The 13,564-nt window shown below is 44.8% G+C and overlaps 1 protein-coding gene across 1 annotated transcript in view; it reads left to right on the top strand.

Annotated features, from left to right (window-relative positions):
* utrn (utrophin) overlaps positions 1–13,564 on the top strand; it is a 285,060-nt gene that overhangs the window by 184,559 nt on the left and 86,937 nt on the right. The window contains 4 exon segments of the mRNA XM_083790820.1: positions 5,137–5,266; positions 6,966–7,234; positions 9,142–9,288; positions 12,939–13,017. Coding sequence (XP_083646946.1) covers positions 5,137–5,266; positions 6,966–7,234; positions 9,142–9,288; positions 12,939–13,017 — 625 coding nt within the window.

Raw genomic sequence — 13,564 nt, 5'->3', positions numbered from 1 at the left:
GTAATTAATTTCCCATGCTAAAGTGGAAATTGGAAATTGTATGACGTAAACATCTTAACTCTACATCCAATTTCCCTATGTTTTACATGCAAGGAATTAGCTTTAGTACACAGTGCAGGGACACCCCACTAAAATAACAATTAACCCATTTTGGACTGATGTCGATTAAAAAAAGGCTTCTAAATTTTAATAGTTTTCTGAAAAAACCATGTCAAGGACCCCCAGAATTGCCCAGGCCATAGCGTAACGGTCTGGGCACCGGACTGGTGATCCAGTCGCGGTGTGCCGCGGGTTCGACTCCCGGACCCGACACGGCCTTTACCGCATGTCATCCCCCCATCTCTCTCCCGTTTCCTGTCAGCCTACTTTCTATCCCTTAAAAAATCAATAAAGGCGTAAGCCGCAAAAAAAAAAATCTTAAAAAAAAAAAAAAAAAAAAGGACCCCCAGAATTATCTCTATTGGGTCACGGACCCCCGTCTCAAAATATGTTGTTCCAGGGACCCCCAGAAGCAAATACTTTAGTTAAAAATGTTCGCTCTGAAATATATATTAAAAGATTTGCACCACATTTTCACGACTTTTCAAAAATAGCAGACCTATAAGCTCGTAGCGTGCCACTCGGTGGCGCGCTATGAGCTTGTAGATCTGCTATTTTCCAATAGCTAAAGTATAACATAATGCTTTAAAACACCAAAAGGGGTTCCCGCCCAAATTGGGTTAAAGCAGCAACAAACCACATAGACATGTGCAGGATTAACAGACACAGAGCTAAATGAGAAACTATAAACCAGTCCAGTTCTACAGGTGATTATACTTAAAGCATGTCTCCCTTTCTTTCAGTTCTCCCTCCTCCTCCGCTTTCTTTAGCATTTCATAACGAACCCTTGACTTTGCCGTTACCTCGCGTCCTCTGACAAACCTCTTCCCCCCCCTCGTCTCCTGCGTCCTCCCCGTATTTCCCCCCTTTTTTTAACAACTGTCCCCTCTCCTCATTTAATAGTACACAGCGTATTACAGTTCCACTATTTGAGCTGGGTACAAAAAAATGGATTTGAGTGAAGCGTTCATTAGCACGGGGTGATTTAATTTGACTTCGGCAGGAGGCTTAGTGTTATACAGCGTTCCCCAGAGAGAGGCAGTTGTGTGGAATCTTCATTGAGCTCAAACCTTTTGCAGCGATATAACTTTTCCCCCCAAAAGTGAGACTCATTTTGGGGGGACTGTGCCTCATCTCGACACTACCTGCCAATGGCTCTGCGATGAGTCACTTATTGCCACTCACTGGCTGACAGCTTACCATAATTTATACTATATACTTTTTTGGGAGTGTGCTTTTTACCTGTTTTCCTCCCCAATGTAGTCGTTATGCCAATTGATTACACATGCCGGACACACACAGACACATACACCGACCCTCTTCTAGACAGCTAGCCTCCTACAGTGCTACTATTGCATAGTACAATTGTTATGCAGTATGTATAGCTTTCCCAGTTTAAATATTAATTATATAGTACTGTACGTGCACAGTACAATCTCATTATCATTAACCTAACCTAATGAATTTCTAGTTGATTCATCCATTTGCGTACAAATGTAACCAAATGGACCCCCTCGCAGGTTTCATTTGGTTAACATTTGTACAATGTACAACCTCAGAGTTTAAATTAACACTCAGGAATGTGCTGCGTGGCCTTAAAAAGAAAACACCCCACGTAACCCAAGTCGATGCCGGCTAATGTTGCGTGAAAACAGCGTGTGAAAGCGTCACCGTTTTCAGCACCTCATTTTCCAGCGCTCTTCTCTCCGTGTTGGGGGGGGGGGGGGGGGGGGGGGCGCGCCATCTAATCGAGTTGCCTCGTAGCATCACCGGATACACCGTCTCTTCACAAAGCAATCACACACTCCAATAGGCATCGGTCTCCCCCTGGGGTCATGCTTATATTAAAGCGAAGAATAATTATACTGCAACACGCACCGCTCGCCTTTTTTTTTGTCCGCTGCTGCTACTCTGGTCGCGTATAGGGCGTAGTAGCAGTGGCGTTCGCGTTGACAAGAGGATTAAAGAAATTGACCGTCCAAAACCTCAGCTGTGTTCTGTGTGTGTGTGTGTGTATGTGTTGGCGGGGAGGATGGCCCCTGGCTTTCTATGCAGAGAATATGAGGTGTTACTAGCCCCGCACTGTAATGAGAAAGCATTCAAGGCTCAAGTGGCTGGCCTCTCCCCTTTGGCCTCTACCTTCTGCTAATTTCACTCTGCCTTCAAGAAAAGATATAATTTGGCCCTCAATTCTCAATTCTCATTTGTCTCTCTTTCTCTCTCTCTCTCGCTCGCTCTGTCTCTGTCTCTGTCTCTGTCTCTGTCTCTGTCTCTGTCTCTGTCTCTGTCTCTGTCTCTGTCTCTCTCTCTCTGTCTCTCTCTCTCTCTCTCTCTCTCTCTCTCTCTCTCTCTCTCTCTCTCTCTCTCTCTCTCTCTCTCTCTCTCTCTCTCTCTCTCTCTCTCTCTCTCTCTCTCTCTCTCTTCCTCTCTCCCTGCTCCCTGCTCCCCATCCCTCCCCCTTTCCCTCAGTCCATACCTTTCAACTGTCGAAGGCCAGACAGAAACAAGATTTGTAGTGCAGCCATCACCCAATTAGATGCCAAGAGCTGTTGTTTATAGCAACTATGGGCTGCATGCTAACACTCGCACTTACCTTTATGTTTGTCAAAACAATGGCTGCTTTAAAATGTAAAGAACGTCAGAGCTGATTAAAAGTGGAATTGATAGATTTGTAGATTTGTGCCAGAGGATACAGATCTAAGCACAGGAGCACTTCATCAATGTATTACAATGTGGGTAATGTGGATATTTTAAATAGATGAATGAATAATATTTCAGAATACACCCCCCCCCGCCCTCCCCTTAGAGAGAATTTATTTCTGAGTGAGAAGTTGTTTAATTGTGTGATAAAGATTCAATATTAAGTCAATGTACAGATGCCACATTGAACCACTTATCGCGGTGAAAAACTATAGGACTATTCAGTATTTAAGTCCGACGTCATTTTGTAGTGCTACGTTACGTCCGGGTCCAAGTGGCACCAGCTCCCGTCCGCATCCCATTGTAAATAGAATATCTAAACGCGTGAATCTTTTTAAATTGACGTTATTTTTCAGAAAGGAAGCCATAGAGGGTTAAAATGGGTCTTAATGCTTCCAACTCGAGTAGAATTATTAATGTTTTGTACAAGTGTCCATGACAACAAAAATATATGATGTGGAGACAATAAAGACTATTATTATCATTATTATTGAAGGTGGCAACAGTCCATTTGCTCGGTAAAATATTTCGGGGGATATTTACAATGTGTGCAGGCTTGAGTATGTTGAATCTAGTTTGCATTAATGAGGATTTAGTTGACACAATCAAATAAAATGGCGATAGTATTCCATGTGGGGCAGACGGCCTGTCACAGCCAGATTTTGGAGAGAAGCGCAGCTTTGTTGTTGCGAGGAAAGCGGTAAAATGAGACTTTCGTGGTTGTTTTCGTCTCAGATTTAGTCCGACGGAGCGTCACAGTATAACTCCATGGGGACACAAAAGCGACACAAAAGTAGGACCCGGAAGTATCTCAGGAGGGGGCGCTCACATCACAGCTAAAATACTGAATAGGATTCAGTTTGGGAGGATGTTTGTTATTGCTGGCTGTTTTTCCCAAGGTGTATAATACAATACTGGTGGATGGACTTGACTAGAACGTGTGAGAATTGTTGTACATTTTGTCAGTCCTTGGCTGATTCCTGAGTTTCAACAGGGTTTCCCAGTGACTCCCACTTCACCTACAGTATGTTCAGGTTTGTTTACTCTGGGTGAGTCTAGCAGTGTTGTTTAGAAGACTTGCTAGCACTTGTTATTCGTTGTTGTAGAACCCTGTCTTTTTTTTTACATATCTCGGGTGTTCTGATCTGATAGCCGCCTCGAGAATACATGTGGGGAAACACCACGAGAGTGACAAGTGATCAGTCAAACATGTGTTCTCGCCGCAGTAAATAAATAATCTGTCTGTATGCGATCTGATCTGATTATTATTTTGATTACGCTGTCATGCTTGTTTGAGGACAGGTAGAGAGCAGAGCATACATGTGTTTGGGAATGTTGCTGAAGGTTGTTATATTGTCAGCCGACACCCAAATCAAAGAAACCATACAGCGTGTATTTAATATCTCCGACAGTCAACGCACTGCGAGGGTACGATGGAAGCATAATTCTGACGGGCCGCAGTGAAATGGACAAGTTTATTTATTTATTTTATATCTACAATGGTATGGTACAGTATGTCTCCACAGTGAGGCTGGGAAATGTAGCCTAGCAGCCTACTACTATAGCCTACTAGCCTACTGGTAGGCAGGAAAATGGCAACCAGAATAACCCGTTCTGAGCGAATCTCCTCCCTACGCTCTGGCCCTATACTGCACCATTGATGTCCATTGAAAGTGGTTAGGGCTACTCAAATCTGATTTCTCTTCTAGGCTAGTTGTACTGTCGTCTTTTCCCATTTCAAGAGATATTATGTTAATGCTGCTAGTCCTAATTTGTTTCCCCCCCCCCTGTTAAAGTAGCCTTAGCCTACATAATATTCTGTCTTATTTATTCACTACATGTGTGGTGTTTTCTTTTAATCACTGGACAAATACAGGGATTGAGAGCCTTTACCAGTATTTTCTGCCACAGCCAAAAGGTAGAGGTCAGTCAAGTATACCCGGATAAAGTACCGTAAAATCATTTTAGTTGAAAATGACTTTCACTTTCTTGCCATTTGATTTGGGGTCACCCTGTCTTTCCTGTGTGGAAACTTCAATAACAAACTATACATGTTCCAATTTGGGGTATTCTCTTTACCCACTCAGCTACGGCCACCCTGACTGTCGGACTCATTACACGACGGACGTGAGAGGCGAGTCATTAAGTGTTCGCCGAGCAGAACTGTACTGTAAAAAAGAAAATATCTCTTTAATACTAGTTAAAACATTCATGGTGAGTGTTTGCCGAAGACAGCACGTTAGTCGGAGGCTAGAATTAGATATTATAAACGTGTTTCTTGTCTGTTGCACAGCCACTAACTATTCTGCTGCTGTTGTGCTTTGTATTCTCCTGCAGGCCCTGTGTTCAGAGTTGAAGGAGCGTGAACATTTGGTGATCAGCACTTTGGACCAGGCGCGCATGTTCCTGGCCGACCAGCCCATCGAAGGGCCCGGGGAGCCACGCAAGAACCTGCAGCCCAAGACAGGTTGGTAACACAAAAACAGCAGCTTTTGATACTAGCCACTTTCAAATGGAGCTTTTAAATGGAGCTTTTAAAACACATTTCCAATCCAACTGTGCCAACATTGCCCAAATGTGTCTAGACTCCTACAGTATATCTAGCTTCCAGGCATCATAATTTTAAAGAAATGTAACTCTTGCAGTTTGTCTACTTCCTGCCGGGCTTGTACTTTAAAAAGTGTCGACACCAGTTGAAGTATTGGCCTTAAGCCTCACCACCGTAGGTCAAACAAAGTTTACCTTGTTTAAGTACTAGAAAAGCTCAAAAGAAAACAAATAGACAAGACACAGACAAAGGATTTCAAGCCGTGGATCCCACCTCTCTGTTCCACCAAGCAGGTTAAATCAAATGCACATGCTTACTTTGCAAAATACATTTCCCGCAGTTCTGAGATTTGATATAATGTTTGATTTAGTAAACATTATACCCAGGGCACAGGACCGGGATGCCTGGAGAGCTCTTGTTCGTGGCCTATGCCCAAGGTTGGGGCGATAGGCGTAAGTAAGTTAGCAAACTCACTGAAACTACAGGACACACACACATGTGAAAATACAGTGTCCCATTACTGAGTATCTCTCCGGTTTATTAGGAATTCTCTCTCTCTGTGCACAAGTCCTCCTATACCCTGCCAGATAAGCAATGACAAGTCACGGCTAAGTCAGCACGTTTCCAATCAAACGGAATCCCTAATGTATAAATAATTGAGCAAACTCGAGAGATGGTATTGGTATGGAGCGATGTGGTGGGACTTCAGAGGTGATAATGGTTGACTCTGATCTCTGACGCATATTATCATATCATCAAAGGATCTTTTCCTCGCATAAATCCTGTGAAAGAAATGCAAGATCAGATGATGCCAAGTTCCCAAATAAGGAGGTTATTTGGGAACCTTAGATTTGGCCTGCTTCCTCCGCTCGATAGCCGCGTTTGTGTTCCTTGTAGATGCCGTTACTAGCATGTGGACTCTGTCACCGTGCTAAGTGGCTTGCGCTGCTATCTTAATCTCACAGATGCTCAGAGTCTGGTTAGAGTGCATTCAGTACATGGGAGAGAGAAGGAGGGAGCAGAGGCCACTTCAGAGATGAAGATGGCAATACATTCACACACTGAAAAGTGATCGAGTGAGCTCAGAACACACACTCCGACCTTGTCTTTGTAGTTGGAGGGGCTATTATTTTGTTTATTGATTGGGGAAGGTTCTCTCCTCTTTTTCCACTCACTATATCGTATTCCTTCCACCCATACCTGCCCCTCTCCTACTGTACTTTGTGTTTCTTTCCTTTTATTTATTTTGGCCTGGAAAGTACACATTAATGAACACAAGATGGGTGTAATACATAGCCCATGTAGGCATTTGTAAATTAAACAGGCATTTAGTCCACCAAAATCTTGTGTCTGCTGAAGTGCAAACGAGCGCTCAATGTTAAACCAGATGCACGGGGGTTTCCTCGTCATAACTCCACGGGTCCGCCTGCAGTCCCCACTCTTACCACTAGGCATCGAGCGCCTCAACGTTGGAGCGCTTCACCGGGGGGCTTGGGTTTGACCTTTCTATGCTTCTGGCGTCACTCGTCGTATTGCTTCTGAACCGCCCCCTCTCTCTCTCTCTCTCTGCACTTCCTCTCTCTTCTACCCCCCCTCCCTCCTCCCCCTCCTCCTCCAGACCTCACCCCCGAGGAGAAGGCCCGCGGCGTGGCCCGGGCCATCCGCAAGCAGACGGGCGAGGTGCGCGAGCGCTGGGAGCGCCTCCGAGGCCACGTGGGCGCCTGGCAGGTCCAGGTGGAGCGCGCCCTGGAGCGCCTCCAGGAGCTGCAGAGCTCCATGGACCAGCTGGACCTGCGGCTGGCGCGCGCCGAGGAGGCCAAGGCCGAGTGGCAGCCCGTGGGCGACCTGCTCATCGACTCGCTGCAGGACCACATCGAAAAGACTGTGGTATGGTGGGGGAGGGGAGGTTACTTTCTTGTTTTAACCCATTCTGACCTGAGATCAGATTCTAAAAATGTTTGAAAATGACAGTTTTCTGAAAAAGCTATGTTTCTATGTCAGTCGTTCTTTGATTTTTCAAAAATAGCAGACCTACAAACTCATAGTAGATCTGCTATGTTTCAATAGCTAAAGCACAACGTAATGCTAACACCAAAAGGGGTTCCCGCCTAAAATGGGTTAAGCCATTTAGACCTGAGGACGCGTCTAGTGTCGCTTTAGCTTTGAACCACTTTAACCGTTATTTTAAGCTTTAGCTGTTGAAAAATAGCAGATCTACACAAGCTCATTGTGCGGCACTACGAGCTTGTAGATATGCTATTCTTTTTTTTATCTTGAAAATGTGTGCAAATCTTGTATATACAAGATCTTATGTATAATCTTTTTTTAACTCAAATATTTTCTTCTGGCGGGTCACCCGGAACAACATATTTACAGGCCAAATACAGATAATTCCGGGGGTCCTTGACATGGAAAAAGTCCGAGCACCACCAATGATACGTTTTACAGAAAACAGTCATGATTTGGAAGATGTTCTGTAGAGAATCTGGTCTTGGGTCTTAATGGTTTAACTTTGTCCAGCTGGGCCAGTGTCTCTGGGGCGGTATGATCTGGTTTCACCCAGAGAGTCCTGGTCTGGAGCGGTATGATCTGGTTTCACCCAGAGAGTCCTGGTCTGGAGCGGTATGATCTGGTTTCACCCAGAGAGTCCTGGTCTGGAGCGGTATGATCTGGTTTCACCCAGAGAGTCCTGGTCTGGAGCGGTATGATCTGGTTTCACCCAGAGAGTCCTGGTCTGGAGCGGTATGATCTGGTTTCACCCAGAGAGTCCTGGACAGGCCAAGTCAGTGCGAGCAATAGCTTCATGATACTGTAACTATAAGAGGACAAAGCACAAGAGAGAAAAGTGAAATGACATGAACAGTGGGTACAGGATGGAGGCTAGAGAATCAATTTCTTCTCCATTACTTTAGTACTGTGTTTATGTGGATGTGTTGTATTCCCCCGGTATCACTTTGTGCTTACAGTGTGGCTGGTGATATCGCTTTAATATGTGGTCTGCCCACTGGAGAAAGCTATTTATCTAATGGAATACAATCTTCCCATTTATATAATATGACACAAACCCGAAGCACAGTTATTGTTTTCGGTGTTTCTACCATGATTGCATCTGGTATGTGTTTTTTTGTTTTGTGTTGTTTTGTTACAATGTACAGTGCAATAACGATTAAATGTATCGTTAGCCCGATACATTTATCTGATAACAAACGATTAAGAGCAGCAAAATAATGATTCCGGGCAAAAAGCAACAATCGTCAGACAGTGATTCATTAACATGAATGATAACAATGCTTATCATTAATTAATGAGCCAACTAGGCAGGTATGCTAAACATACAGAGGCATACTAAAGTGATCATTAAAACACATCAAACGCTTGTGAAACAGAGTTTTGAACCATGGATTTAAAAACTTCAATGGAGTAGGCACTTCTATTGGAGCAAGTGCACAGTACACTAGAATCCTTTTGACCTTCTTCAGGAAATTAATTCATTAAAGAAAAAAAAAATCATTGTGTTGGGTCAGACGGGACTCTGGATCCAAAGAATATGAGTTATTTGGATTTATATTGGGCTTATGGTGGTTATTTGATTTTGTGACATTTGATGTACTTGATTGATTGATTGAACAGAAAAAAAAAAAAAAAAACGTCCTTGCGGTTGCCTGTTTCCTTACAGGAATTTAGGCCGTATCTTGTGGGAAAGTCGCCACAGCCCTGAAGCCAAACTTCAGTCATATTTTTGCCATGATTCCTCACCCTCCTCCTCCTCCATATCCTCTCACCCCGCCGCGCAGGCCTTTAGGGAGGAGATCAGTCCGCTGAGGCAGGACGTGCGCACGGTCAACGAGCTGTCCTCGGAGCTGACCCCGCTGGATGTCCAGCTGTCGTCCACGGCCTCCCGACAACTGGACCAGCTCAACATGAGATGGAAGCTGCTACAGGTACTATACTGCAGGGGCCACAGGGAGCATGGCATGTGCCTTTAACCCATTCCGACCTGAGATCAGATTTAAAAAAAAAGTCTTCTACATCGATTTAAAAAAAATAGCAGACCTACAAGCTCGTAGCGCGCCACTCGGTGGTGCGCTATGAGCTTGTAGATCTGCTATTTTTCAATAGCTAAAGCATAACATAGTGCTAACACGAAAAGGGGTTCCCAGTTAATCAGTGGTTTTACACCCTTTTTCATATAATCAAGGTCCATCCTTTTGTTCTGCATTTGAGCCACGGACCACCATTTGATTGCAGACTCAAAACGAAAGAATATGTTGTTGCCGTTGGATACGATTTTGTCCACAATTCCATGCTGTGTTGATGTTGGTACCATTAGGAGAGATGACAGGCAAACGTTGATCAAAATAAGAATAATTTGTACATGCTCTAATTGTGTAGACTCCTTGTAAATTAAGTAGTCTAATGCAGGCGTTTAACAATAATGTTACGCTATCAAGAGTTAAAGATCTATAAGGGTCCATGTGGCACTGCTCACTTCACACAAGTGTGATTTTTATTTGTGTGCCGTAATTGCCTACTCACATTCCTTACAAAAAGGTCATATATCATGAACACAACATCCAATCATATTATACCCAAGTTGGAAATTGGGTATACCTCCAAAAGCAATTTCACGTCTGCCCAAAAACGATTTACCCTCCACGTCCGTGTCCTGACAGATGCACCCCACGACCCAGCCCTTCTAGGTAACTGGGAGCGCACAGTATTAATATCTTCCATTTAGTCTTCTTTCTTTCTTTCATTTTCTTCTATAGAAAATGTGTATGGATCCCTGCTCCTTATTTTTGAGGTGCGCTAGCCCCTCCTAGCTTTTCACCCTGGTTCAACCCTGTGTGCCAGATGGAAATATGTCTTATATCATCAGAGAGTAAGGGAAGAAAACGGTGTTTTGACCATGTGAATCAGCGCGCAGATTCCCTGTATTTTTGAGGGGCGCCCCTCCTATTTCCAGTTGTTAGTGTGTGTGTGAACACAAACTTTGTCCTAACACAAATATGAAATGCCTTGGATAATGAATGGCCATTTTTGAGTGAAGACGCAAAGTGAGGACGCAAATTGCGATTGGCCGGAATGAGATGATGTACGATGAAAAGAGTGCCCCTCACTTCACACAAGTGTGATTCTTATGTACTGTGTATGCATGCGAGTTTGCATGTATGAGAGGGGTGTGACAGGTGGCTCCCCGTCTCCACATCAAACATCGTCTGCTGTGCTTTTGACCTTGTTAATTATCCTCTGTGTCTTCATCACAACTCATTTTAAAAGCAGTTTTCTTTTTTTAATCCTCATTTGACTATGCTGGACTTAACAGGTGGGACCATATGAGAACTGACAGACGGTTTCTGACACGGCTCGTTTTCTGTCGAGTGGCATCTTATCTCACACTGTCTGGAGAGTTGCCTCACTGCATTACTCTGACCCGACCTGTCAAATTTCCCCCGCAAGTACATGTAGTTCCATCTCATACCCCAGTTGGATCACAGCCCACAACGTTGACAGACATAGCTAGAATTGAGGAGCAGCTATGTGTATTATTATAATAGCTTTCCTCGAGATATATCCCATGGATGGCTTGGATTGGGTTAAGGTCGGTTTTGGATCTCCCACCCCCACCCGGCCTAGTGACAGGCCTGGCACTCTGGTGTACCCATGGATGGTGCCCACAGTGGCTGAGGAGGATGAGGCCATACAGTCTCTCTCACATACACACACACACGCGCGCACACACACACACACACACACACACACACACACACACACACACACACACACACACACAGCCACACAGCCCAGCTGGGATGGCATCAAACTGAAGGGCACCAGGCAGGCAGGCAGGCGCAGATGGGCTGAGACCTGACGGACACAGAGGTGGGGAAATTGTGGAGCGCAGCCAATTTGGCAGTGCATGTCCAAATCCGTTACTAATCCCTCTGCACAGAGGCCGCGCCATGTCCCCCGCTTCAGAAAACAAGGATGGATTTTTTAGGGAAGAAAAAGAAGAAAGAAAAAATAAGATTTATTTTTTTATTATTATACATTAATCAGGAGTTGGCTGTCTGATAGAACCGCAGGGTGGCGGCGCGGGGGGAAGGGGGGGACGACCTTCACATCTTCTCTGTGATAAGTGTGTGTGTGACACTGTACAAAGACACTTGAGGGGAGAGCTTTCTGCCCTTGATTTCCCTACGCTTTAGTGTGCTTACTTGCAAAGAATATGGCCAGTGACTGTGAGGATGACACAGCTATGGAGATGGCAGAGAAAGCTGTGCACTTTGTGCTCGTTTCACTGCTTTTCTCCTTTCCTCGCGGCGTGAGGGGGAAGTGAACCGAGATGACAGTCTCGCTAATAAGCCGAGTCGAGGCTGTGCGCTGTGATGATTCGGTCGGGCTCATGCATTGCAGACAGTCTTCCAGTCCGTGGGACGGTAACCATTTGAGTCATTAGTGGAGAGAAAGGGCAGAGAGGGAGAGATGGAGCGGTGAGCCATTCCTATTTCCTGCCTCCCTCAAGAGTCCTGCCTCCCTCAAGAGTCCTGTGTGTGTGTGTGTGTGTGTGTGTGTGTGTGTGTGTGTGTGTGTGTGTGTGTGTGTGTGTGTGTGTGTGTGTGTGTGTGTGTGTGTGTGTGTGTGTGTGTGTGTGTGTGTGTGTGTGTGTGTGTGTGTGTGTGTGTGAGTGAATTATTGGCAGTATATTCTATTGCAGCACAACACACAAGGCTAAAGGGAACACACAACATAAAGGAGGGTGTGCGGTTTTTAATAAATACCTGGAGTGTGAAGCTACTGTAAAAGTAGCATCAAAGAGCAATGGTTTGGAAGAAAAATGTAATGACTCTGTGTTTGTAATGGCCTTTACTTAATAAGCCATCCAATTACCGATCTGCGATGCTTAATGTAGCACTTTGCCCATTATCAACCTTATCTTGGTTTAATTGGTCCTAACTAATGATCATTATAAGATGGCCTCATTTATGTCTACTCTCTCTCTGAGGTGGGCTATGGGCAGTTCAGAAACCTGCCTACCAGTGACATCATCATTTATGTCTACTCTCTCTGAGGTGGGCTATGGGGCAGTTCAGAAACCTGCCTACCAGTGACATCATCATTTATGTCTACTCTCTCTCAGAGGTGGGCTATGGGGCAGTTCAGAAACCTGTCTACCAGTGACATCATCATTTCTGTCTACTCTCTCTCAGAGGTGGGCTATGGGCAGTTCAGAAACCTGCCTACCATCGACATCATCATTTCTGTCTACTCTCTATTAGAGGTGGGCTATGGGCACTTCAGAAACCTGCCTACCAGTGACATCATCGGCAGGATTCCAATCTAATGGAAACAAATTAGACCTATTTGGGTGTGTGTGTGTGTGTGTGTGTGTGTGTGTGTGTGTGGGGTGGGGGGCAGTTTTCAGCTTTAGTCAGCTGATTGCTGGCCAGACTAGCCAAAAATAGCTGATCCACCAGCTCTCAATCGGCCTCGGAATGTGAGCGTGTAGATGGGATAATTTTGGCGTGTGATGCTGTTGTGTGAGGGTATATAAATGTCTTGTCTTGTCTGTGTGTCTCTGTGTGTCCAGGTGTGTGTGGAGGACAGACTGAAGCTACTGCAGGAAGCCCACAGGGACTTTGGGCCGTCCTCCCAACACTTCCTGTCCAGTGAGTATGCCTATTGGCCCGTCACAATTACTACATCATCACCTAAGCGCAGTTATTTGAGATAATCGCAAATATTCTTTCTTTTTTTAAATAGCCGTTGCCATGTTGAAAAATGTCCATACATTTCACTTTGTGACGTGTTGTAAGCTTATAGATCGAGTATTTCCACTATTTGTCCTAATATTATGTTTATCTACACTGTGCAATTTGTGATTACGAAGCCTAAAATGCAAATAGAAATACAGAATTGTAACGTTCCATTGTTCAATGCAAAAAGCACGATTTAATTGTTAATCGCAATTATTTGTGTGACAAATTCATCGTCAGCTTAAATTTGTGTCCGGCTAGCTCAGTCGGCAGAGCTCTCGCCGTTGGACCACAAGTTCATGAGTTCGCCAACTCCGCGCATCAGTAGCACGGCTTGGGTGCGGACTCCATCGCCAGTGGTCTATAGGGCATTGTAACGGGGACAGACTCCATCGCCCAGGGGTCTATAGGGCATTGTAACGGGGACAGGCATTGTACAAACTCCATCGCCCAGGGGTCT

Source organism: Protomyctophum parallelum (assembly GCF_964188405.1).
Source record: "Protomyctophum parallelum genome assembly, chromosome: 19".
In the NCBI taxonomy this organism is placed as follows: domain Eukaryota; kingdom Metazoa; phylum Chordata; class Actinopteri; order Myctophiformes; family Myctophidae; genus Protomyctophum; species Protomyctophum parallelum.
The sequence above is the reverse complement of the archived record's forward strand: the minus strand, read 5'-3'. Positions and strand labels throughout refer to the sequence as shown.